This window comes from Nyctibius grandis, chromosome 17 (genome assembly GCF_013368605.1).
Source record: "Nyctibius grandis isolate bNycGra1 chromosome 17, bNycGra1.pri, whole genome shotgun sequence".
Lineage (NCBI taxonomy): Eukaryota > Metazoa > Chordata > Aves > Nyctibiiformes > Nyctibiidae > Nyctibius > Nyctibius grandis.
In genome coordinates this window covers 5447311-5473520 of record NC_090674.1, presented here as the reverse complement: position 1 = coordinate 5473520, position 26210 = coordinate 5447311, and the positions used below count along the sequence as shown (strand labels likewise).

At 47.1% G+C, this 26210-nt stretch overlaps 1 protein-coding gene across 1 annotated transcript in view; it reads left to right on the top strand.

Moving 5' to 3' along the window:
• The first annotated feature begins 63 nt into the window (after window positions 1-63).
• NOC2L (NOC2 like nucleolar associated transcriptional repressor) overlaps window positions 64-26210 on the top strand; it is a 41219-nt gene continuing 15072 nt past the window's right edge. Inside the window, exons 1-14 of the mRNA XM_068414361.1 lie at window positions 64-118; window positions 313-495; window positions 1372-1543; window positions 2090-2203; window positions 2874-2994; window positions 4256-4346; window positions 6077-6155; window positions 7359-7469; window positions 8913-9026; window positions 9728-9916; window positions 11375-11514; window positions 15106-15217; window positions 21722-21835; window positions 22009-22110. Of these exons, the coding sequence (XP_068270462.1) occupies window positions 99-118; window positions 313-495; window positions 1372-1543; window positions 2090-2203; window positions 2874-2994; window positions 4256-4346; window positions 6077-6155; window positions 7359-7469; window positions 8913-9026; window positions 9728-9916; window positions 11375-11514; window positions 15106-15217; window positions 21722-21835; window positions 22009-22110 (1662 nt within the window). The 5' untranslated portion in view covers window positions 64-98. The remainder of the gene's footprint in view (window positions 119-312; window positions 496-1371; window positions 1544-2089; window positions 2204-2873; window positions 2995-4255; window positions 4347-6076; window positions 6156-7358; window positions 7470-8912; window positions 9027-9727; window positions 9917-11374; window positions 11515-15105; window positions 15218-21721; window positions 21836-22008; window positions 22111-26210) is intronic.

The window sequence follows — 26210 nt, the reverse complement described above, 5'->3', positions numbered from 1 at the left end:
GGGGCAGGGGCGGGGCCGTCCCGCTCCGCCCCGCCCCGCCGGGCCGCACGGCACGCTGGGAGCGGAAGTGGCGGCCGCGTTGCAGCGAGGCGGGCAGCATGGCGGCCGCCGGCAGGAGGTGAGGGGCGGCGGCACTCTGTGGGCGGGGGAGGGTGGGCGGATGGGACCGGCCGCGGGCTCGGGCACCGCCGGGGAGGCCCACGGGGCGCCGCTGGCCCAGGTGCGGCTCGTCAGCCCCAAGGCCGCCGTGAGCGGGCAGGCCCGGTGCTGCGGGCCTGGCTCCCCGCTGAGCTTCCCCCCCGCTTCTCCCAGGAGCCTGGCGGAGCTGAGCCTGGACGAGTTCCTCGCTGCCGGCTCCGAGTCGGAGCCTGACGGCGGCTCGGAGGAGGAGGCCGCCAGGCCCGCCAAGGGGGCTGTGGCGCAGCGGCGGCAGAGCGGAAAGGCGCGGCAGGACGGGAAGGCGAGGCCGGCGCTCCAGGCCCCGCCGGCCGGGAGGTAAGGGCGGGCCGTGCGGGCCCTCCGGGAGGTAGCGCTGGCCTCTCGCCCGCTTCGGGCGAGGCTTGGCGCATCTCAGCACGCGCTCTTGGTTGCTCGGGTTTTTTATTTTGCCTGTTTTTATCTGGAACCGCGGATCTTTGTGGCAATATCTGTTGTAGAAGCAGCTAGTCCTGGGACAGACTGGGTCAGAGGTGTCTAAAAGCGCTGCGTTCAATACCATAATGTGGCTACAGGCTACGGGACAGTCAGATTTTTGGTTGTACCTGTGTTAACTCAGTGATTGTAGTGGAAAAAAGCTTATATATGCTTTTAATCTTTTACAGAGTATGTTGGAGTCAGGCAAAGCTTATATTGTTTTTCCTCAGTTTGTGTGTGCTTGCTCTTGCTGAAAAACATTGGAGTATCTGCATGTAGAAAATGATGAAATAGTTCTTAGGCATTGCTAATTGTTATTAGAAGCCAAAACAATTCTTTAGTACCAGACAAGATTTTACTGAGCTTTCATTGTCAGATTTCTCTGGCAGTATAGTGTTCAGTGTTCTTTATGAAAAGCTTATGGGAGTAATTCTGAAAAATTGAGAAACAGACTTTTCTTTTGTTTTGCAAGATGTTTTCATTATCTCTGGTCAGTCTCCCAGTAGAACCTGATAGCTTGCTATCAAGATTTCTTAGTGCTGAATTAAAATAACCTTTTGCAAGTCCTCTAGAGCAGGTGTTAAATGGGATAGAGAACTGGGGCCACAGCCCTGATAAATCCATCACCAGTCAGATTAGCCCCAGGTGTGCTTTAGTGCCCAGAAGTTGCTTGCTTTTCTTCCAGTATCAGCAGAAGTTTGAGCAATGAATAAATGCATGTTAATTCTTATCTACCAGGAAGAAGGGAAAGGCATCTGAACATAAAGATCAGCTCTCCCGGCTGAAGGACAAAGATCCTGAATTTTATAAGTTTTTGGAGGAAAATGATCGCACATTGCTGGATTTTGATGCTTCAGACAGTTCTGATGAGGAGGAGGAGAGGTTGCACGTACCACCTGACACACTGGAGGTACTAGGCTCTATTTTGGAGTGCTGAAATCAATTATATTAATTACTTACAGGTGAAGTATTTGAGTTTTGGTGCAAGGCCTAAGTATATTTGGGGTTACAGTGGCACAGGTGGCTGGGGAGGGGCTTCTCCAAAGATCATCTGCAGGTGTACAGGCTTGTAATCCAGAAGTCAGCTGTGGATTTGAACTGAGAAGGAGGAGTTTGTTAAGGATTGTGAAAGCAGAGCCTTGGAGTGTATTTTCTCTGTGGCTTTGGTTTTGTGTCTCCTTTCCCAATGAGAGTTTGTTTTGCCTCAAGTGCTATGCTTTCTCCTTGATGTTTTACGTTACTGCACATTGTATTTATGTAGCAAAGCTGCAGGGCGTAAGTGGCTTTTTTTGGAATTTGTAATACTCGTAATTGCATTACTGCTTTACACAAAGTGCTGATAACAGCATTAATTCACTGCTGCCTGCCTTCTGCTTCAGTAGCTACTCAGCAAAAGAGGTGGGGCCAGAAAAGAAGTGTATAGGCCTTTTCTCAGTCTTGATACCGACTTCTCTAGGAAGCAAGTGATGAAGATGAAGAAGAAGAAGAACATGAAACAGTCAAACGGAAGAGAGTTTCTTTCATCCCTGTGAGCTTGAAAATGGTTGAAGAATGGAAAAAAGCTGCAGAGGTGAGCAGGGAGTTGGAACACAAGGCACTTGAGCATTCTCCTTTAAACATTCTTCCCCATGTGTCGCTGCCTCTAAAAGACCAGCTTTTGATTTGTTCATCTTTCACAAAAATCTACAGAGAAGATGTATGTCCTACATACAAGGTCATACTCCTAGAGCTGTTGTTACTTCAGCATGACTTGTCTTTGCATTTTTTAGTGGGCTGCAAGGTTAGAGCACTTGCACTCCATCTGAGGGGGAAGCTAGAGAAACTTGTGTGGCTCAGAAAAGGTCAGAATGGTTAACTTTTTGATTTTTTTCATCCTCTTGCTGAACATTGTACCTTTGGCAGCTCCAAGAACTTTTTTAGTCATATTTTGAGTAGTGATGAAATGGCTTGCTGCTTCTGACTAACAGGGGGAGGGAAAGGTCAGTTGGATAGTTCCTTGCAGCTGATTCACTGCTGCTCAACCCCCAACCAATTAAAAGCCCTAGAAGCCCATTCTAGAGCAGGTGAAGGCCACTAGCATTTGTTAGTGCTGTCTTGACATTTCTCTTTTGCATTATAGGATGGAGCTATTTTTGCAAACTTACAGTGAATTCCAATACTCCTGTCCCAGTAAAGTGCTTCAGAGTTTCAGAATATTGCTTGCTTTTTCTCCTCAGCAGTCCTTTTTCTTCTTTCCCCAGAGAAGGCTAACACCAAAACTTTTCCATGAAATCACTCAAGCCTTTAAAGCATCTGTGGCAACCACCAAAGGAGATAACGGTGGGGCTGATCCCAGCAAGTTTCAAGTCACTGATGCTGCAGGTGAGTTGGTCACCATACTACTACTCTGAGAGAAGGGAAGTAATTTGGTAGGGAAGGTTTAGCTATTGGAAGAGAGTGGGGATAAGTACTGGCAGGACTTAACTTACCCTTTCATAGGCTACATTTCACTTAAGTAGCTTAACTTCTTCCTGGTGGTGAGTCTGTGCAGTGGTATCTCTTCTGGTGTCCCAGTGTGTAGGTGTTCCTCTCAGTGTGTGTGCCTGGAGCAGCTGGGCTTGCAGACTGCTGAGGAAAGTACCACCCTTCATTCACCAGACTTCTTAGAGTGAAGTTGAAGCTAGGTACTGTTCATACGCTTGCAGTGCACCTTTTTTTGGACAACTTTTGCTGCAGCTTCTTGGTGTTCCCTCTCAGAACTAATCCTACAAGACTATTTTAAGTCTTCTTACCAAATAACATTCTGTAACCTCACAACAGTTCAGAGTTCAGTTGCACTATTAAGTTCACATTCCCCTAGCCAGGACCCCTCAAAATGCTCCATGGCTAGATCTCCTCTATGGGATTATCATGCCTGTAGAACAAATGAGATGCAACCTCTCTCTCCAGCCTAGCCCCCTTTTGCATAAGCTCCAGGTTTTTTAGACAGTGCTGTTTTAGACTTGTAACTGAGAGGGAAACATCTTTGTTAGTGTCTCGGAGGAAGGGACCTGCAGCCTGCCTACTTTGGCCACTAAATTAGCAGGTACTTTCTCACTGTGTTTTATCAGCTTGTTATTGTGTGCCATCTGGAACTGGCACTGTGGCGTGGGACTGCTTAAACCCACGTGATCTCTTTAATCCTTTCTTGCCCAGCATAGGGCTTTTTATATCTCTTTCATGGCTTTTGGTAAAATCTCGTTCTTTAATGTAAGACATTACGTAGAATTCACATGTCCATTTCTGTGACTTTTTTTTTTTTAAAAAAGTGCCTTTAATTGTCATTATGCTTTGGGGGAGATTGATGATAGTATAGACTCCTAGTCATGGGTCAGGCTGCTTTTGTGCTTCATGCTATTTATTCAGAGAGCAAAGAGATGGCCCCTGTACCAGAAAGCTGTCAGTTGCAATCTTGATGTTTAGATAAAAAATTCTAGGGTAAGACAAAGTGATGTTTTCAGGAAGCCTGTGGAAACGCAGTAGTTCTGCTATGGGAATTACTGGCTTCAGTTCCTTGGGGAGCTCTGTTCAGGTTAGCTGAGAAACCAGGAATATATGGAAAATAATTTACAAATTCTTTACTGCCTTTTTTTTTTTTGACCAGTGTTCAATGCCCTTGTGTCCTTCTGCATCCGGGATCTCTTCCGCTGCCTGCAGGAGCTGCTGCTTCTGAAAACCCCAAAGAACAAACTAAAGTAAGTCTGAGGAGATTTGAGAACTGCGGGTGAGAGAAAGCTAGTTGGGGTTTTTCAGAACTACAGCCTGATTCTATTCACAGTCATCCAGGTTCTTCCTTTCCTCCCCAGAAGTGTGTCCTCTCTAATATTAGACTCCAGCCATTTGCAGAGAACATGTGGCTTCAACAGAAGGAGATCTGGAATTGCATGTGCTTGCACTCAGGAGTACTGTTAAGGCGCTGAGAGTTGGTTTTCAGAGAAAGAGACCAAGCCTTCTGCCTATGTGTAGGCCGAGCATCGCAAGTATGGATGATGCTCTTAGTCATATGGTTTAGTTTTAGGTAGTCCTTCAAGGAGCAGGGAGTTGGACTCGATGATCCTTATGGGTCCCTTCCAACTCGAGATACTCTAAGTATGCGACTTCAGTTAATCCCGGGCTTTAGCAGCTGTATTGTGCCCTGGAGTCTGGTGCTCTGTGGGCTGAATCATCTGAGTTTGAGCTGTTCACTGTTAAGAGCATAGACGGAATGGAAACAAGCATGCAACTGGGCAAAGAATGGTACAATTCACTTTTTTCCAGAATGGCAGCATTGGTCCAGTACCTCTGTATCGCATTTGCTGATGCAATTGGATTTGACTAGAGAGGAGGAATGACAATTTTGAAATCTCAGCTGCTGCCTGGGAGCTGGGAATTCTCTGGCTGTTGTGTGGGTTGGTGCTCAAAGAGTTTCAGAGTCAGGCTGGGCCCATAATTGAATGGGTATCAGCATGGCTTTCCAGGAGCAACTGGAAAAAGTGCTGGGAACTTGGTAAGAACCAGTCTGAACTTTTGCTGGGTGAACCAATACTATAGCTGGGGACTATGAGCCCAGTTTCATAAAACAAGCTGTGAAGTTCCCACTATGTTTTGCAAGCTGGAGCAGCCTTATTTAGTCCCTGTGCCTGTTTCCTACTAGACATTCACAGAAGCTTTTTACTTCCCTCCTCTCTGGAGTTTCAGCTGGACGCAGTTTTATTACTTTCTTCATAGTCTGAGCTCTTCTGTTTTTCCCATTGTTGGGTAGAGTGATAATTGAATGCCTTTCAGAAGTGTTTTTGGTTCCAGGGTCGTTTTTGTGGCAGTTATTTTTAATTTCCCTGTCATAGATGAAGGGAAGAGAGCTAAACTCTGCATTCCTTGTTGACAGTGGTGCCTAGTCTGAGAAGTAAATGCCAGTTCTCTGTGTAAATACCAGCCTCTTTCTTCCCCAGACCTGACTTGTACAGACTGTGTCTGAGTTTTGGGATGGCCTGGGGGCACTAATTCATGAGTGCAGTGTCAAAGGTTTAGAAGAGACTGAGCAAATGTCTCACAACTAGTTCGATCCCAAAAATAGACTTTCTTGCTCTAAGCCAGCTTGCTCTGTTCTCAGGCAGTGGCTGCAGAATGTCTGACTAGAAGATGACATTAGTGTGAGGGATTCAGGTCTCCACCAGGCTTTCTGGCTGTCACAGCTCCCTGTATCACACTTCCAGAGATGTGGGTACTCTGCTGGGAAGCTCTTTGAATTGAATTTTCTAATGCTGTGCTTCAGGCTTTAGAGTAGAAGTACTTCTTTTCACCCGTGACAAAATTGTTACTTCTCTTACTTCTTGCTTTGCAAGCAGTTGTTTTTACTCACTGAAAGTGAACTCAGTTTTTTGTGCTGCTGAAATCTTTTATTTGGTGAGGTTTTTTAAAGCTAAACCCAACTCTTGCTCATTTCCAGAGTGGTTCTCCCTTCCACCAGCCCACTTTGGAGCAAGCTGCGACTGGACATAAAAGTGTACCTCAGCTGTACCATACAAGTAAGAAACTTCAGTGTGTTTGTGTTACTGGGGTCAGTCTGTGCATCAGTGGGCTTTTAGCCTGGATATTTTGGAATGAGACAGATGGGCTTTTGCATCTGTAAGGGATATAAGGAAAGAAAAAGCTGATTGCTCTTAGCTGTAAGCTGGCAGAATGACTTAGCAGAAAGAGCATTTTGATCAGCAGAGCTTTTTTTCTCGAGTCATGGTGCCTCCCGCCAGCAGCGGAAGATTGCAGTAGAAAAGGAAAAGCTGGCAATGCAGTCCCATTGAAGTAATCCCTGGTCCTGTGCTTACTCTGAGTGCCCTCAGTCCCAGGCCTTACTACAGTGTTTTTCTGGCATAGTAGTTTTTGAACAGTATCTTCTTTACTTTTGGTGTGTGAGGGACTTTGCAAAGGAGAACCCCTCAGTCCAGAATCTTTGCAGTGCAAGGAGGAGAATGAGGAGGAAAGTTAAAAGTAGAAAAAATGCCTCTGCTTCCAGCAACTGGGATTGCAGGCAAGAGGGGGCACTGCATCAGACAGAACCTCTCTCAAATTGAAGTGACTTTGAGCTTACTGTCTTCAAATTAGAAACTGCAAACGCCTCTGGGTTTGGCTCCAGGTGACCTCAGCTGAACAACCTGGAAATACCAAGATGTTGTTTCTTAAATAGTTTGTCTAACCTTTTCCTTGAGCTAGAGTTAACCTCTGGATACCCAATAGTATTCCAGCTTCCCATTAAAGAAATCCTAGGGAAATCCAGTAAGTCATCAGACAGCTCAGGTGGTCTATTTCCAAGCCTTGTGTGGGCTGAGCATGTCTTCATCATGCATTGACCATTTGTAGTGAGATGACAGAGGCATTGGCGTTGTGCCATCTGTAAGAGGTCTTAAACTGTATAGAGACTTAGCTTTTGCAGTATACACAAAGGAGGTTTTGTGTGATGAGCTCAGGCGCCATTAGCCATCCGAGTCCAGTAGCCTGAGCTCACGTTTGCCAGGATGATGTACTTTCAGGGGAGTTATTTAACCTGCCATGTATCTGCTCCTTTCCTGATAGAGCTTTTGGGGGTTTGATCTTCTTCTGAGGGAAGGCTGCTCTTCCAATCTTCTGCAACACACAAATATTTGGAAACAGCAAAATACAGATGCTTAATGGTAAAGGAAGAGGTGTTGAGGACTACACACTAAATGGGATCACGTTTTGTTTTTCCTCCATAGCTCCTGTCTTGTTTAACAGAAGCCTCAGTTGGTGCAGCAGTCCTTCAGCATGTGTGTTCCACAGTGCCTTATTATTTGTCCTTTCCAAAGCAGTGCCGTGCACTTCTCAAGGTAAGATGATGTGCTATGATACATCATTTGGTTATGAGGGCCTTTCTTTACCCCTTCAGATGAGCCTCTCATGATATTTGGGCCAGATCCCATGACAGTTCAGTCTCTTGTACTCCTCTTCCCTTGCTTTTCTTTTGGTCCTGGAAAGGACTCCTGCTTCTCTCCCAGGCCCTCTAGGTGCTGTGAAGCACTCTCGCACTGAGGTGAGTGGGAACGTGGCTCTGTGTGTAGCTCCTGCTAATCCCCATGCAAAGTGACATGGGGGTGTTCTGGGGAAGCTGTCTGCTTCCTCATCGCAGGTGGAGTAATTGCTGCCTGTGTGCTGAGCCTGTGTGTACATCTGTGATAGTATTTCACTCCCAAGAGCTGGGGGTGGAATATTTTTGCAGAAACTTAGTCACAACTGCTGAGCACTTAAGAACAACAAAGGAGGCGTGGAAGAGCGGAAGAAGGCAACAGGGTGACATTTAAATGAAAAGCTGCAACACAACATTTAAATGAGGCTGGGAACGCTTTGGTGATAAAGATGACTGGTACACAGTGATGGGAGGCTCCTACACCTCATATCTGAAGGTGGAGCAGTCTGCTCACTGCTACAGTAGGGATTTTTGAGTAGGCTTTTTCAGCCCTGCAGCTGCAATCTTTCCTATTTCCTGTAGAGTTCATTAGTGCAGATGAGGTAACTAGTTTTTGGAGACATCAGCCATGATTGTGGTCCTTCTGTGCCAGATGCTTCCTGACAGGGCCAGCCATGTCCCAGTGAATCTATACTCTGAACAGGCAAACACAGGTGGGCCTGGGAAGAACAAAATCTCTTCAGTTGCTCCTCAAGAAGTTGAGGGGAGAGACCAATATATGATTGGTTTATGCAATGCAGAGATGTGTAAAGCTCAGATTAGTGACTTTACATGTCAGTGGTGGGCTGTGTGTTAGCCCGGACATGTACACAGACTAACCTACCCCTCTCCAGCTGGTGTAGGAATTTTTATGATGCTCTGGGTGCTCGTCATCATGTGTGTACCAGAGTGACTAAGGATATGTCTCAGCAGAAGTGCTGCCTTACATAGCTCCTGTCTCTGGCTCCAAACCCTCCTGCTGCTCTGTCGTTTGAATTAATACAGTGAATGTCCAGGGGAACTGGAACATTCCAGTTCAGAATGTTCAAGTCAGAACTACCACCAGGAGATGTATGTCAGGAATTGCAACCTGTTTACCCAGAGGGGAAAAAACATTGATAAATTCAGAAATCAAACCCTGGTGTCCCCTCTCTAGAGACAAGTGCATCTTTAATAGCATTCTTTGAGAACCCAGATTTTTTTTTTGTTGGGCTGGAAGATGTATTGGCCAAATGTGTAATCTAGTGTGGTGTTGCTGTCTGGGGGATGGTGAGGAAGGGGCTCTTTGTCCTTTCATTTATCTGTATCTTTTTATTTTCTGTTCCAGCAAGCAATTAATTTGTGGAGCACAGGTGAGGAAACAGTGAGAGTACTGGCCTTCCTTGTGCTGAACAAGATCTGCCGCTACAAGAAAGAGGTGTACCTAAGTCCCTTGCTCAAGGTAAGGCTGGTACTTGCTGTACTCTGCAGCTTTTCTTTCTCATGTTATATGCAAAGACCTTAGAGCATGAGCTGCAGCCTGTTAGGTAAGGGAGGTGCTGGAGATGATGCTGACTACCTCCAGAGAATTAAACAGGAAAGAAATTCTATGTTAGGTGAGAATGATATCCTGCTTCCTTCTGCTGCCCTTCCTGCTGCAGACACACAGGGTCTTAGCAGGGAAGGCCTCTGGTACTCATCTGTCTCCTGGATGAATACTCATCTTCCAAATTCTTGAGGGCTTTCCTCAAGTACTGACACACTACTCAGCACTACTGAGCTGCTCTGATCTTTCAGCCAGTAGCTGAGGTTCCCAAGTGAAGTTTGCTTAGGTACCACTGTTACAGAAAGAGAGCTATGACCAACCATAAGCATGTATGGCTCAAAGCCATCCCACAGTTCCTGTCTTCTTGCAGAGAAGCAGCGGCAGGGACATCTCCAAGCTCTGTGCTAAACAATGTGTGAGTGCAAAAAGATTCTGACTCTTTGCCATCTCCCTGGAAGAAGGAGCAGGCTGGATTATTATTTTTGCGTGTTCCTTTGAAGTGTCTTGTAAAAGGAACGCTTCACCCCTGGTTTGGACATGCTTGGGTGGAGAAGGTGAGTGAAAGAATGTTTTCATTCTGTTTAATGTGGTTGTATCTTGTCATTTTTCCTGCACAGCAAATGTACATCGCATTTGTGAAGAACTCCAGATTCACCTCTCCCAATGTCCTGCCCATGATCAACTTCATGCAGCGCACACTGACAGAGATGTATGCCCTGGACACACACACCTCCTACCAGCATGCCTTCATCTATATCCGTCAGCTCGCCATTCACTTGCGCAGTGCAATGACGATAAAGAAGAGGGTAGGTACCCCTCGGTGTGGGAGGAGTGTACCCTCCTGTGGGGAATGTGTGGAGAGGGGAAAATTACAGTAGCCACTTCAGGCTTTTGGTAGTGTCTCTAAAGTGTCAGTGCTTGTGTCTGACCCATTTCATAACGTGCCAAGGATTTTTTTGCCAGGGGCTGGGAGCTTCAGGGATCACCTCATAGTTACTTGTGTTTAGAATTTCAGCAAGGAAGGAGAGGAAAGACAACTGCAGGGTTGAAGTCACTTTTCTCTCCCTGGCTTGCAAGAGTTTGTGATGCGCTTTCCATCTTCTGCCTTGGGCACCCTTTTTCTACTCTGTGAAGCTGCTGTTTGCAGCCTCTGTTGCAAAACCCAGGGTAAAGAAGATTAGGAATCACTTGGGTGTGTGCCTCTTTCCAGTGAAGTCCATACTATTTAAAGGACTTAATTAAACAAAGCAGCTCAGACCTTTTGGGAGCTGCCCTGATTTCAGCCACCTCCAGTCTGACCTCGGAAATCTGAGTCAGATTGCTAATCCTGGCTTTATTCATGTTTAGCAAAACAGACCCCTATAGATTAATTGTTCAGATGCTCCCAAACAGTGCAGGACTGGTGACCAGTTAAATCTCCTGTCTGTTCAGACATGGGGATAAATTAGCAGAGATAAATGAAGTCTGGGCTGCATATGCCCTAATTGGATTGCATTGGCTTCTCACACGCTCAGTCCTGGCCCAGACAAGACCTAAATCCACTTGATTTCACAGCTGGGGAGAGTTATAGGAACTTTAAATGACAACAGCACAACGAAAATATACAAATCCAAGTGATAAGCCAATTAATTTGAATTAATTTGAATTGAGCAGTGGGTGGTTGTGGAAGGTGATTACAAAAGCAGATTGTTCCTATGCAAGAGAAGCTGAGAACAGAGCTGCTTGGTACATCTCAGTGACCTGGTGATAATATAATGTATATAATGTATTTTCAGACACCCCCTCTCTGGCCTGCAGAGGCCAGAAGACGATTTACAAGGGTGTCAGAGAGGGGTACCACTTTCCAGACTTCCTACCTGTGGGAGACCAGGTTCTGTCCCAGGGACTGTGGGTAAATGGAACAGTTAAAGGTTTCCTAATGCTTGGCCACATCCCACCATCTGCTGTGAGCTGGGTCATTAAATCATCCTTCCCAAATGAGCCATACTTGTGAAGAAAAGCAGTCTGTGTGTTGCTCATTGTTTCCTTCAAGGCACTAACTAGTACCAGATCGTGATGTTGCCAGTGCAGCATCTGAACTTGCTGGATGATGGGTCAGCCACGAGCATCACGACGACAGCTATGATGTTAGTTATTCCTCTAAACAGTACACAGTGTCCTCTTAGAGAATGCTCAATAAATGAGTCCTGTAGAGGATACTAGAGTGAACATCTCTCAAATGCCACATTTTCAAGTTTGTGCCTGTGTTTTTCCCTTTTCTGCAGGAGAACTTCCAGTCTGTTTATAACTGGCAGTATATCCACTGCCTGCATTTCTGGTGTCGGGTTCTCAGCACAATCTATCCCAGCGAGGTCATGGAGCCATTGATCTACCCTTTGACACAGGTCATCATTGGCTGTATAAAGTAAGTAGGGTTTTTTTTTTTAATTCTTTTGTCTATCCTTCTTTCTCTTGCTTGATGTGGCAGAGCAGTTACTAGGGGGTGTTACAGTTACATAATTTGGATTTAACCTTGCATTGTAAGGAATTGTCTGAGAGCTGCTTTTGATTGAAGTATTGCACCCAAAGATGTGTTGTGAGCACCTGTATGTTTAGGTGCTGAGAAGGTTGTGTAGGTTATTCTTTCCTAGGCTAAATTCTCTGTGTAAGAGGAGTTGCAATCTGAATAGCCTGGACGTATTATCCTCCCAATTGTACAAAGTGGCAGGGAAAAATGTACTGACTTGCCCCAGGACCTAGCAGTGCCAAAGCACAGAATCCAGTCCTCGTCTCTAGCTCAGTAAATACAGTTGGAAGATGCATTTTTTTGGTGCATATTAGAATTTGAAGAACTAGGGCACATTTATTTGTTTTAGTATGTCTCTGCTGAGACTTACTTTCTCTTTTCTCATCAGTTTATATGTTTACATATGAAATTTTTGTGCTTTGAAATGGCTGTTAGTAATGAGCATCGAGGGAATTTCTGAATCTCTGGTGATCTCTGAAATCCTGTTAGCTCTGCTAACCAGATTCTCAGCTTTAAAGCACCACCCGCCTGGTCTTGAAAAACTCCCAAGTGGTGATGAAGATAAGCAGATTTAAACGATCGTTAGACTATGCATACATCCCTCTTCCCATCCCCCATGTACACAGGCTGCTTCCAGCTGCTGTTGTAGAGCTTTAGTTGTCCTGCAGATGAATCTAGGCAGTTTTCTACCCGTCCAGGCAGATAAATCAGCTATCTGGGGCCAAGGAAAGGTGAATCAGGCGAGTCTCAGCCAGAGCAGCAAATAGAATTTGTTAGGGTCTGTGATGGACAGGGGTGCTTCGTGTGAAGTACAGTTACTGTCTGACAGGGCTTGAAAGACTTGGGAACCCGACAGATGGGTTCTAGGGTGGGGAAAATAGAAATAGATCCCACTCTGGCTTCCTTACTGAGCCAAGCCAGTGCCCAGGAGATAAAAAGGGGGTAGGTTAGCAGATGTGGGAATAGGTGGCTGCATGGGCTTCAGTCTGTACCCAGGATCCCTAGTGATTCCTTCCTGAGTATAAGCAGCATCTTCACGGTGTTGGTGGCTGTGCTGTCCAAATTGAGGCCAGCGAGAGTCACTCTCTCTGCCATGTCCCCTGGTGTAGCTGGGTCTGTAGCAACTGAGCGTAACAGAAGTGGTGTGGTGCTCTTGGGTGCATCCTCCCCTTCCCCAGTGCCTTTGGTACCGAGAGGTGGCGCCTGGCTCCAGCGAAAGGGCCACCAGCGGGTGTCTGAGTGTCTGTCGGTGGGACCCCATCGGCTCCTCCTGCCACCCTGGCCTCTTACGTGAGGGGAATGGGGTGAAACCACCATCTGTCACAGGCTGTTTGCTGTAGGCAGGGACTAGGGCAGAATTTGAAAACTGATTAAATAACTAGTAGAAGAGGGTTGCCTGCTAAAATCAAAATTAGCTCCCTGATTTTCTTGCTTCCTCTTCTTGTTTTCCAGCATGTAAAATGCATTGAAACTATTTTTAATAATACATATTTCAGAACGTGTGTCTAGAAATTACCTGTGCTCAAGACATGGTCTGGGGAAGTTGGACTACTGACTAGAGGAGTGCTGGAATTGATGGTTTCTGACTTTTGTGATGCTGGAGAGAGCCTCATTGCTGAGTTTGCTCATGGAATTGCCATGTAATGAGTGATGCTCTTCTCACAAACAGCTAAAAGGTTGCAGTTAGTCTGACCAGTGGAGCAGTGTTGTAGGTATTGCAGACATAGTAGAACGTGGAGATGATTTTCCCCTTCCTTTCTCTGCTTTGTGCTTTTCTCTGCCTCCACAATCCGTAAGTTCCTCCTTTTGATCTCTGTCCTTGCATTTATCACAGTTCATGGGTTTTTGGGGGTTTTTTTTTGGTTTTGGTGTTGTCTTTTTTTTCCAGAAGCTCCTGTACTGTTATCCCTTTTCCCCTCATCCCATAAAATGTTTTTGTGACCATGTCTGCTTGGATATCTACCTTGCTCCCAGTCTAATCTATAAAAATGAGGTTATTCCCTGACTTATAGTTAAATGAGGGGTTTTGGTGCCTGTTTGGTGCCTGGCCTCTCAGCACATATAGGGGAGAAAGCAGGTACAGCCTCCTCCATGGAGAAGCAAGCACAGCCTTGGTGTCCCAGAGCAACTTCCCTCAGTGATCTGTCCTGGTGGGGTGGAGGCTGATGTTGATGTTGTCCTTTCTAGCCAGGGAAAGATTGTGGTCACCCAGGAGCTGTAACAGAAGGAGCTGTAGTGAGTAAAAATAAACCTTGAGAAGCCTTTAGGCTGTTCTCTACACCACAGCCTGTGCCCTGGCTGCATGGGAGACATACAGCGGGCATTCCAAGAGACAGTGATTAGAGAGCACTCTCTGCTGAGATGAAATGTGAGTCAGTTTGAACCCCCCAGCTGCGCCCTAGACCTTCCTCAGCAGAGCTGGGACCCAGTTGCGTTTTGTATTCCCTGTGCATCCAGCCATCGGGAAGTTGAGCAGATTGTCGCATCGCCACGCACTCTAAAATTAATGGTTTTGGTTTACAGTAAATCTATACACTTAACAGGTTTATTCCTCGATCAATTAATCCCTGAGAATGGCTTTCGTCATCTCCAGTGGTGCCAGATCGGGGTGCAAAGTAGATTTATTTCTGTAATGGATCCGATGATAATTATTTCACTATTTGGAGTTGGGGGGAGATGCAGGTGATTTATGGTGCCTGGTCAAGCTTTTTTTTTTTTCTTTTTTTATCTCCTGGATTGTTCAGCAAGCTCTTTGGGGTGCGGAGGGGTTCATTTATCAGACTTGAGCCTGTTGTCTGGGAACTGCATTTAAAAAAGAGAAAAAAAAATCCTTGTTAATGCTGGAGGCATCCATGTCTTCAAGAACAGGTCGTTCAGAGTGAGAGGTTTCTAGAGTGGTACAGCAATGAGGTCTGGTGTCTTTTAGGGATAGCTCTGCATTCTCCCCTGTGCTGCTGGCTTACAGGGTGCTGGGGGAGCTGACCCTTCTCCATCCCAACCTTACAAAGGGAGTTGGCTCTACAAAGGGAGTGTGGGTCAAAGAAAGTCTGGCCTCTTCCCATCCATGCTGATTACCGGCTGTTCAAATGTACATGTTATCTCTCTGAAGGAGATAGGAATTGCTCAGGTGCTTCTCTGGATTGGAGAACGCTGAAAAAACTTGGCTGTGAGAGGTCACTGTCATTCCCACTCTGTACTTTCTGGTACGCTGGTCGCTGCTAGTCTGGCTCCTTCTGCCTCGGTGACATTCCACACTAGAGGGTCACTGTTCCCGTGACAGCATGAACTCTGTGTGAGGGTATGTGGCCTGAAATAGCTATTTCCAACCAGGGAATAGGTTCAGCAGCTCAAAACAGTTTGCTGTGCAGTACTAAAGCTGTCTTTCTTTTGTAGAGCAGGAAAGGCTCTCGGGTGTCACTGAAGGCTGCAGGTGCAGTTCCTGTATAAACTTGGCTTAATATCCTTTTAATATTCTTTTTTCCTCTCTAGGCTGGTACCAACGGCTCGTTTCTACCCTCTGCGCATGCACTGCATCCGTGCACTTACGCTGTTGTCTGAGAACACCAGGACCTTCATCCCAGTGTTGCCGTTTATCCTGGAGGTTAGTTGGTTCCTGCTGACCTAGCAACAGCTGATGCCCACTACCTAATAAGTGCACCCACTGTACCCACCAAAAGCTCCTGAGATTGCCAGATTTGCTTACTCCCTAAAATCCCTGGCAAACAGCATCAGACAGAATGTATTGTTTGGTTGCCAAATAGGATGAAACTTTTATTGGCCTGTGAGCAGAAAGTATCTGAGATCAGCTGGGTGCAAAAATACCTTCCTAGGTAGTTTAACTAGTGTAGCTGGAGTAGGTGAAGGGTTTGCCAAAGAAGAGATTCAGAGGCTCAACTGGTTGCAGTAACTCCCCAAGCTGTTGTTACTTGATCCTGCTGATGTGTTCGTATCTTAGCAAAAGGAAGAGTTTCTCCTAACTACACACAAAGGGAAATGGAAGGAAAAAGCCCTTTAAGAATTAAGAATTTATTTAGGAAGAAGATCTCAGTGAACACAACCTGGCAAAATGCAGCAGGTTTGGAGAAATAAGAGACCATCCAGCTTTCCCACATATGGGATGCCTGACATCTCTCCACATAGGTCTTTCTAGTGTTGCTGCTGTGAGAAGTGCAGCCAAACTTCACTGAAGAAGCGTGAGCGAGGCAGGGTGAGGAATGCAGAAGCCCCAGTAGGTCAGCGTGAGGCTGGATGCTGAGGAGGAGGAAGGAGGGAGGGAGACTTTTATAATAAACGACCTGAGTCAGCCGGGCTTGTTCCTAATGAAGTTCTGTTGAAGCAAAGGCTTTTGTGGTTTCGTGTTGTTGTAAACGTCCTTTGCAAACCACATCCTCTGAGCCTGTGGAAGGCAGCGATGTTTATAAATCTCCTCCTGCTCTCCCGCCTCCGCCGCCGCTGCCGGGCCCTGGCCTGTGTGGCTTTGCCATTCGCCCGCTTCCTTCCTCTTGTTGGTGCATGTTTGAAATTCTGCCAACCAGATCTAATGATAGAGGCATCTCCACTCTGGGCTAGTAGAGCTTGGGGCGGGGATGGTTGCTCTGCTTTTTACTTTTTAGTGCTCTGAGACAAAGCCTTTTTCCCCTTGGGGCCTTCCCCCACTCTTTGCATGCTGGCCCCAACCCCTCGGCTGCAGTCTGTGTGTCGGGCCCCAGTCAGACGTTACCACGCTGCACACTGAGCTTCCTCCCAGCTTCCACAAGCCCCTGACCACATCCCATCCTGCTGTGTGTGTTTGTGAGGCACTGCTTGGCTTAGCTTGTCCAGGTGTTGGTGACAAGGGAGAGATGGGGGCAGGCTAAACGTGTGCATGTCTTGCTTGCATACTCTTTTACATTACTTTAACAACTATTTTGCTTTAACTTCTACAATCCAAGGTGACTGGCATGATGTTAAACTCCCATATTTCCCTGCAGCTGTCAGCCTTTCCCTTCTTCCTGCCTGTTCCCTGCAAGGGATCCCTCAAATATTCTGTGGAGTTCCCGAGAGCATTCAGAGCTATTTTCTTTACACTTCCATCTCTTCCCAACTCCCTCCTCCTCTCTGTTAGAGGTATCTGAACACTCTTACAACCATTCATGTGTCTCCACAAGCTATCTTCAGGAAGGAGATGTATTTCAGCTGTGTGGATGAGATGGTAGGAAGCTTTAGCACGCAGAGCAAAAGTGACCTGCCTGAAGTCCCAGGGTGGCTGTGGTGATGCTGAGAGCAGAGTCTGCATTCTGATGCCCAGCCTAGTGCTTTAACTGTGAGCCTGTTTCTACTAGCTCACAAATTCAGCAGTGACTTAATCAATAGACATTAGTCCCGTGCCACACCATGTCATGAAAAAAAAAATCCATTTAAGCCCATTATCCAAACCATCATGAGACTGAGGGATCTGATCAGTGTGTTGGTACTAAGCAGGAGTAGACTTGAGGGGCGTGACTGGGGTTGGGGAAGCAGAACGAAGCCTTCCCAGCATAAGGTATGCTCCATTTCATAGGAAGGAGGAAAGGCTGCTCTGTCTGTCACTGTTGCAACTGAATCCAAGTGCAGTAAAAAAGGCTGTGGGGTTTGTGACGTGATGTTTTGTGCACTTTTTGGAGAGGGCTTTGCATGGCCTTAGAGTGTAGATTCTGTGAAGCTCCTTGTGTAAGAAGTGACTGTGTAACTGTTTCCCTTCCCCCTCTCCATCAAGGAAGCCCAACCCTTGCTACCTCTTGTCTCAGCCCTGTCGCTGCTGTGCTTTCAAGAGACTGTGTATTCAATGTTTGTGCAATTCCCGTGGGCACAGGAATTCCCCAAGCCCCTGCCAGTAGAGATGAGAGCTGACTGCTTGATCCATCTTGACAAGGGCTGATGCTCCCCAGCATGGGCATCCAGTGCTCTCTCCTCTCTGACTCTGCTTTCCAGGATGGAACAAAAGAAGCAGCTTGCTAAAATCACATCTTATATAGGAGGAGGTGGCTTGGGAGAGAGTGTAAAGCAGGCAGGCTTTTATTTTTGTATTGTTACCTCCCTTGAAGGGCCTGTGAGATCCCAGGCTTTTTTTTTTTTTTGCATCACTTCAGTTATTGTGTGGCAGGCACTAGTTTCTACAGCAGGAAAATTGGTGGCTCATCTGCTGGAAGGCAGGCGTGGATAAACAAGGTGGAAATCTTCCCCGCAGGCAGACTTTGCATGCCAATTTAAAATTGTCTTCCTCTGTGGAGGGATGGGAGAGGAGGTTAACCCTGCCATGCTTAGGAAAGCACGAGTTTTTCACTTTGACACTTAAATGGTTTGAGTCTTGTTTTGGATGTGCAGCTTGCTTCGGAGAAAGTTCCCAGGGGCTTCGAGTGCAACGTGGATGGGAGTGGGCAGCGGATTGTGTCGGAGGAAATCAGCTGAAGACTGTAGTTGGAGAACTGATAATGCTGGACGTTGTCATACGTTTAAGCACAGGTCTGAAATTAGTTTTCTACAAGACACGGGCTCTTTGCCTCCTTTACACACAGAGGAAGAACTAGAACTTTACACAGACTGAGCTGAACCACTGCACCCACTGAAGATGCATCTTTCCTTTTCCTCATTCTCCTCTCTCCACCACTATATTATAGCTCTTAAATTCTGGATCACAGCCCTGGAGGTACCAGGGGTTGTTTGAGTGAAATCATGCCTGACCAATCTAACAGACTTCTACAATGAGATGAGAGGCTCAGTGGATGAGGGGGGAGCAGTGGAAGTTGTTTATCTTCTCTTTATCAAGGTTTTGGATACGATCTCCAATAACTTCCTCACAGACAAACTGTTGAATTGCACACTAGATAAGCAGACTGTGAGGTGTGTTGAAAGCTGGCTGAACTTCCAGGCTCATGCTGTGACCACAGGGTAGAGAAATGGGCAGGCAGAAATCTCGTGTAGCTCAACAGAGAGAAATGCAACATCCTGCACCTGAGGAAGAGTAACCCCATAATAACAACATTCTGGGGGCTGTCTGGAAAGCAGCTTTGCAGAAAAGGGCATGGACAACAAATTGATCAAGGGCCAGTGATGCACCCTTGCAGTAAAGAAGGCCAATGGCATGCCGGACTGTTCAGCCTCAAGAAGAGAAGGCTCAGGGAGGATCTTACTCATGTGTATAAAATACCTGAAAGGAGGGCATGTAGAAGATGGAACCAGGATCTCTTAAGTGATGTCCAGAAACAGGACAGGGTGCAACAGACACAAACCAAAATACAGGAACATCTGTCTGAACATCAGGAAACACTTTTTTTTACTGTGAGGGTCACTGAGCACTGGTACAGCTTGCCCAGGAAGGTTGTGGAGTCTCCATCCTTGGAGATATTCAAAAGCAATCTGGATGTGGTCCTGGGCAGCTGACTCTTGGTGGCCCAATTTGAGCAGGGCAGGTTGGACAAGATGACTTCCAGAGCTCTCTTCCAGCCTCAACCATTCTGTGAATAAAGAGGTTGAAGCCAGATTTTTCTCAATGGCACTTAATGACAAGAGGCAATACATAAAAAATGAAATACAGGGGTCCTGCTTAAGCATTTTTTTTTAAAAAAAGCACAACAACACAACAATTCTATATGATGAGGCTAGAGCAGGTTGCCTAGATAAATAGTGGAGTGTCTGTCCTTGGAGATACTCAAAATCTGACTAGACATGGCCCTGAGCAACCTGTTTGAGTTGACCCAGCTAGATGAAATCCAGAGATCCCTTCCAACCTTAACTGTTTTATGACTGAGTGCTTCTGCTTTCTGCAGAAAGTTGAGCAGTTTGTATGGACATAAAATAACCAGACTGTGCCTGAGCGGCTTAACAAGGCTCTGAGCCCTTCCCTCAGCGAGGAGGGTGACTGATGGACCCAAGGGAAAGCTGCAGGCAGGCCCAGCAAAGCACTGCATCCCTGCTGGGAGCTGGCCTGGGGCAGCCAGCTGTGGGGTGATCAAAGGCGATGGCAGGAGGCTTTTGCTAGAGCCTGAGAGAAGGAAACTGGAGGCAGACGGGGCCACACAGTGGGAGTGCTGTGGGTGCACAGTTGGTTTTCTGGTTTGCGCTCTGGCAGTATCAACTGTGTATCTGAGCACCCTTCTGACTAGCCACGTGGAAATCGTCTGTGAGCTTGAGACTGCCAAAAACCCTTCTCCTTCCTGCCTGTGTTGCCCTGTCCTTTCCTCTGTCTGCTAGTGGTTATCACTTAAGCCAAATTGTTGGTTTTTGACATTTTCTGGCCCTCTAGTCCCTCATTATCGCCTTTCCACACTACCACAGGATTCCTAGACATCAGTCACCCTCTCCTTCAGTCTGGCTGGTAGCTGATCCGTTCTGCACAGCCTTGAGATGGGAACCACATTTTCCCCCCTTCCCACATGTCCTGATTGGCTTCCTAGCACCTCCTGGGAGAGTTTCAGAACCTCTGGTTGCATTTCCCCGCCTGCCTAGCGGCATGTTAGGATCCCACAGAGCCTGACGCCTTTCGCTTTAATGCGTCTGACCTCAGGGATCAATACTACTGTTTTGGCCAAAGAAATAACTGTGCATAACGAGGTTTATAGCATCGATTCCCTAGACTAGGGCTCTTTGTTTCCACAAGCCACCAAGCTTGTCCCTCCCTTCCAAATAACCTGGATTGACAAATAAAATGTAAAAAATCAATAGTCGTCTCCTTGCTTTTCTGGCCTGGGGGCATCCATGTGACCTGAACACCCTCCCTTTCCTCCTCACCTCACCCTCTGGCAATCAGCGTGCTGCATCCCCACATTGCTGGGCTGGTTGGGGTCTGATGATGGATGTGTTGCCACTGCATAGCGGGAATAGAAATTATTTCCTGCTCAGGAGTGCGATTTAAAAAGGATTGGGGGCAGGGAGAGGAACTGGAGGTTGCTTCTGAGGTGCTCAAAAGTGTGGGTGGGCAGGATATGCTCCTCATCAGCCCCTCTCAGTGGCTGTCATCAGATATGCAAATGATTACCAATTGTTGGCTGATTTTTTTTTTTTTAATGAGATCCCATTGCTAGTGAACACTTCCCTTCATTGCCACTTGTTATCTCCTCAGGGAACTCTCTGGGAATCTGCCCCATCAGGTGGTTTTTGCAGTTCTTACCAACTTCCCCCTAAGATCTTCCCCTCCCAGACTGGGAAAGGGCATATTTGTATTGCTGCTCGTTGGATCTAGCTGATTTCAGGTGAAGAGAGCTAAACTCTGTGCCAAATGTAGCCTTCTGGGGAAGTGAAGAATGGAAATTCTCCTTGATTCATGTTACCCTTCCCCCAGTGAAGCCAGGAGACCCCTTCCAAAAAGGAGGGAGTGAGGAAAAGGCTTTCATAGTTCTTGGCCTTGATTACAATTTATTGCGTTTTAAGGCAATAACGGCTCTTCTTAATTAAATCTGAACTTGAGATGCCAACCTGGAGAGCCAGTCACACACACACATGTAAACTTACTCTCTGTTTTCTTCTTTCTAATATGTAAGCTTCATACCTTCTGTTTCAGAAATACTCCTCCCCCCAACCATGATCATTAAACAAGCTCTGGAAAAACATAAAAGCGAAAGTGCAGGTCTGCCTTTGACATTACATGCTGGTCTGCTGGGCATCCAGCTGCACCCTGGAGCTGTGTGTGCTCATCGTTTTGATAAGCAGGGTGCATGGTCTCCTCTCAAACTCTGAGAAGGACTCAGTTTTTCTCCATGTCCCTTGCTATAAAATGTGTCCATGGAGAATAATACGCATTTATTCCAAGGCTGTTCAGTTATAACTGGTACAAGGGATGCCACTGGGAAATGTGCTAGAATAGAAACCTTGCCTGGCAAGGGGTGTTTGTGAAAAGGACTTACTGTTCTCTCTGCTTTCTAGGACAATTATTTCAGTGGCAATGAAAGGGTAATGGATTTGGTGTAAGCAACTTCTAATCTTAACTGTTGAAAAGCTTCTCACCTTAAGGGGCAGCTTCAAAATACACTCAATCAGGATTTCTGGATCTTCTTCTCAGCTCTGCCACCAACTGCATGATCTTAGTTGCATCATTTGGTATCTGGTTTGTTTTGCAGTGTGATATCTTTCCACTCAATTTTTTCTGTTGTAGGTTTTCCAACAAGTAGATTTCAACAAGAAGCCAGGACGTATAAGTGCTAAGCCTATAAACTTCGCAGTGATCTTGAAGCTTTCCAATGCCAACCTCCAGGAGAAGGCCTTCCGAGTAAGTGAAACCCCAGCATCCAACAGAGCACAGCATGTCTGTAAACAACAGAGTTGCCCTGGCAATATGCTTTGTGTTCCTGTCCCGTAAGGCTGGAGACTGATTTCCCAATCTGAGCACTGTATAGGGTTTAGTTCCTATCTGATATCTCTTTTTTTGCTTCCCCTACACAGGATGGACTCATTGAACAGCTCTATGACCTGATGCTTGAGTATCTGCATTGCCAAGCCCACAGCATTGGATTCCCAGAGTTGGTTCTCCCCACTGTCATTCAGGTAAGGTGTAAGACACTTCTTGGTCATGTCTTGAATGTGCACAGAGTGGGATAAAGTCGTTTAAGCTAACAGTGAACTCAAGATGGTCCTCATAACGTGAGGGGAGAGCCATTTACCGTTTCTTAATTATAGTTTTTCTTTGCATTTGGGGGAATTCTTGGGGAGGAGCAGAGGCATCACATCTAATTAGGAGGCTGAAGGTAGGTGAAAGTGGCTGTGGAGTTAGCCACTCTTTTGGGAGCCACAGTCGAGCAGAGGGCTGCATAACTGCTGTAAGATGTGGTTTTGATTAGTGAATGTAGATGAGTTCTTGGCAACTCAGAGTTGTCCAAACTGCTGTGTTGTCTCAGAGCAGTACCTGTGGTCTGTGAGCCCCTACTTTCCCTTGTCTTAGGGCCTCCCTCACATGCTCTCCACAAGATGGCAATCTTCCCTCCTTTCACAGTGTCTCCATCAGCTGGGGCACTTTCTCCCCAAGTCCCTCCATACAAACCTGTAAAATTCCTGTCTCCATCCCACCTCATGAAAGTGCTGCAGAGTGTTCTTCCTACCTGCTTCATGTTTGCATAGTTCATTGTCTGCAACAAAACTGCCTCATAGTGCTGTGCATCTGGATGTGTTGTGCGTAATCCTTCCCTAATACCTTGCTAGCTGGGTGGCTTCAGTTTTGAATGAGCAGTGACCTCTCTCCTTTTAGCAGTAAGATTGCTCAGTGCAAACATGTTGGAACTTGCTCTCTCCCTTCCTCCCAGTCCTCTCTATTTTTAACTCGTGAGTGGCAGGTGTCATACAAGCTTGGCAGAGGGCTGCTGTCATATCCCCCATGGGAACAGGAACCTCTGCTTTGCTTTGGTGTCTGCTGGAAGACTCCGTGTCTGCATACCTTGTTGCTATGATGTCTCTGGTTGACATGAGAGCAACGTCTCAGTTGGAACCCACGGGCTACTTGGGAGGCAGATCTCCTGGTTTCTGCTGTGTGTAATAGGCTGGCATCTGTCAGGCACATGACTCCTGGCTGGGTCCCCGCCGCCTGGCACAGGCCAGTGCCTAGCTGGCAGTAGGCTGCTTTGGCTAATGTGAGCTGACAGGCACTCTGTGCTAGGAGAGCAGCTCCTGTGCTTGCTCTCGCTTCGCGTGCTCCTCGCTTATCGGCGGCGTACGAAGCCCTCTCCTCTCAGCCAGCAGCTGTTGAGAGCATCGAAGCTGTCGGAGCCGATGTTCTAGCTGGAATGAAAAACGGCTGACAGCCCTCTGGCACCAAGCGCCCTGTGGCTTCCAAACACACCCTGGGACCAGCCTGTATTTCTGCAGAGAATTAATGCTATCGGATTCCTGTTTGGCTGCCACTAACCACAGCCTCGTGGCGTCTGCTGGGCTGGGGGGCTGAGGTTAGCTTCCCAAAATCTCAGAGTCTTCGGGAAAGCGTGGGGGGGAGGCTTTTCTCCTGGTATGGTTCCAGTTAACTGTAAAAATCCATCTGTCCTGATTCCTCCTCCCCAACGAGCTCACGCTTCTCTCAGTGCCGTGTCGTAGGGGCTGTGTTCCAGCTGGCGAGCCTTGCGTTCCTCGTCTTCTGGTCAGCGGCTTTGGGAGAAGCTAGGCTGAACTGCCTTCAGACTGAACTTTCAAACCTCCTTGCTTGGAAGCAGGAAGCACCCAGGCAGATCAAAGGAAAGGAGAGCCAGCAGGGACAGGAGATGGTTCAAAGGCTTCTCTTCTGCCCAGCTGCTGGGATGACCCCACAGCGGTCACTGCCTCCACAGGCTGGTAAGGAGCTCGGAGTGCAGAGCCTCTGTGGCTGGATGCTTGGAGGAGGCTGCCTCTTCCCTCTTCTAGAGCCCTGACAGGCATCACAGGGCAGAGGTGGGAGGTCAAAGAGAAAAACTGGGCAGGCATCGATAAGGGGCAGGTACTGCTGGGTGGAGGCAGGAGATTGGCATGATCTAGGCATGACTTGCAGCTAGACAGAAGGGCAGGAGGTGCCGGTTTGCCTTGCCAACAGCCACTCCTGCTGCTGCTCGCTCTCTGTCCCGAGGTGAATATTCCCTCTGCTTTCTGTGAGTGGGGGACTGGGCTTGATTTGGGTTCCCTGGAACACACACGCCCAGCTGCTTCAGATCATTTATAGTTCCCTGCGCCGTTTACAGTAAGAGGAGCTGGGTTTTTGCTGTGGTCTCTGCTGGTATAAACCCTTGGTGTTTAAGGCTGGCAGTTCGACAAAATCAATCCCGCTAATCACAGAGCTGCTTAGCTGGGAACCGATGTGAGATGTTAACGACATACACACACACACACGCGTATGTTCTGATTGCTTTTATTCTGGAAAGATATGGTTGTTGTATTTGGCAGAGTGGAAAAAGGCATACGCAGAGGCCCTTTCTCTCTCTCTTTCCTCTGTCTTCTTTTACCTTCTTGGTTGTTCCCTGCCTCTTAACACAGGACTGAGATCTCATTACATTTCGTTAATATCTGTGGCTGATAGCGGTGGGACTGTGAGGGATTGCAGGGGTAGGAGAGAGGAGGGGGAAAGAAGAAGCGAAGCATACGGCTGTGAGAGCGAACACACACCACCAAACTGCACAGATAGAGCGTGAGATTTTGCAGGATTTCTGGTGACACTTCTGCAACGAAAGAAAAATGATAATGTATGTGGCAGCGGATGAAATGGATCTGGGGCTGCAGCTGTGGGGATCAAGTGAGATAAATCGAATGACAAATGCATCTCTCAGTGGAGATAAATATGCAGCACCTATAAAAAATAAATATTTTACAAAGGGGGGTGAGGGTAGGACAGGCTTCACCAGCAGAAGTGTAGTTTTGCTGATGGTTCCTTTGTGCTTGTTTGATGGGCTGTTTGCTTTGTGGAAAAGGGGAAAGGTGTTCATTTTAACTCACATTTTTCTGAGTTGGATGCGTGATGGTAGGTGGGCATATGCTGGGGATAAAGGGACAAGAGAAGCGCCTGCTGCTAGGTAATGGGGGACATTCTCCATCTATGTAGCAGACAGCAGATCCTGCAGCAATATACCCATCAGGAGAGCAGTGTCCTGACAGAGCAGGGCTAGGTGTGACTGTCACCTCTTGATTAACATTTAATACTTGGCATGTGGGTCAAGCCAATGTGTAGGCTTGACAGGAGGGAGACGTCTTCCTCCTTCCCCCAGCTCTGTCTCTTGAGGCAGAACATTTGAAGCCGTAAGTAGAGAAGGCAATACTGTATTTGCTGACTAGAAACCATTTATCTCTATCACGACAGCATCTGCAGGTCCTAGCTGAGCTGAAGGTTCCATTGTGGTTAACCATTTTCTTTTGCCTTTTTGGATCTCTTTCTCTAAATCAAGTGTGTGTAGTGTGTGTCTGTATATATATATGGCTCTAGCAAAGAGCTTGGCCTGCAGAATTTGGACAGCACTCCAGAGGCTTGTCTTGAGGTTGGTGAAAACTGTGAGCAGTGTTGTAAACTGGAATTCAAGCCACGAGTCAATCTGGACACCCCCATCTCTTTTTCTGTCAGCAAGAGCGTCCACTGCTGCCTCAGCTTTTAGTTTGGAGGGGTCAGAACAGTGCAGTGGTGTTGGAGGGTTTGTATTGGGAGGGGAGATCTTTGGTGGGGAGAAAAGAGGTTTGCTTGAGGACAAGGCTACTGGGATAAAAAAGAGAACACACAAACGTGTTCCATTTGCAGTGAAGTCTCATTGTCTGAGAGTAGTGAAGAGTGTTTTGGGAGCAGATTCTCTGTGAGTAGGATGGTCCTTGCCCTTTCAGGCAGCAGTAGGGTTTGTGGTTTCCTGGCAGACGAGCTCTTGTCCTGAGGGTTACATGTAAGGCCTTGCATCTAAAAGCAGGAATTATCTAGTCACGTGCTGCACAAGTTGTCCACAGAGAGGGTTATTTTGTAAAATTTTGTGTGGTGGCTGTGTGGGTTTGTGCCCTTGAAAAACCAGTGGTGCCGGTTGGAGTTGGGTTGGTACAGCCAGACATTAAGCAAACTTCACCCCGTGTGACTTTGCAGATGGCCGTCTGTCCTCACCCACAGCTCTGCTGCTGTAGCAGCACCGAGTTTTCCCACTGAGCTATGCCAAAGACCCTTATTCCCAGTT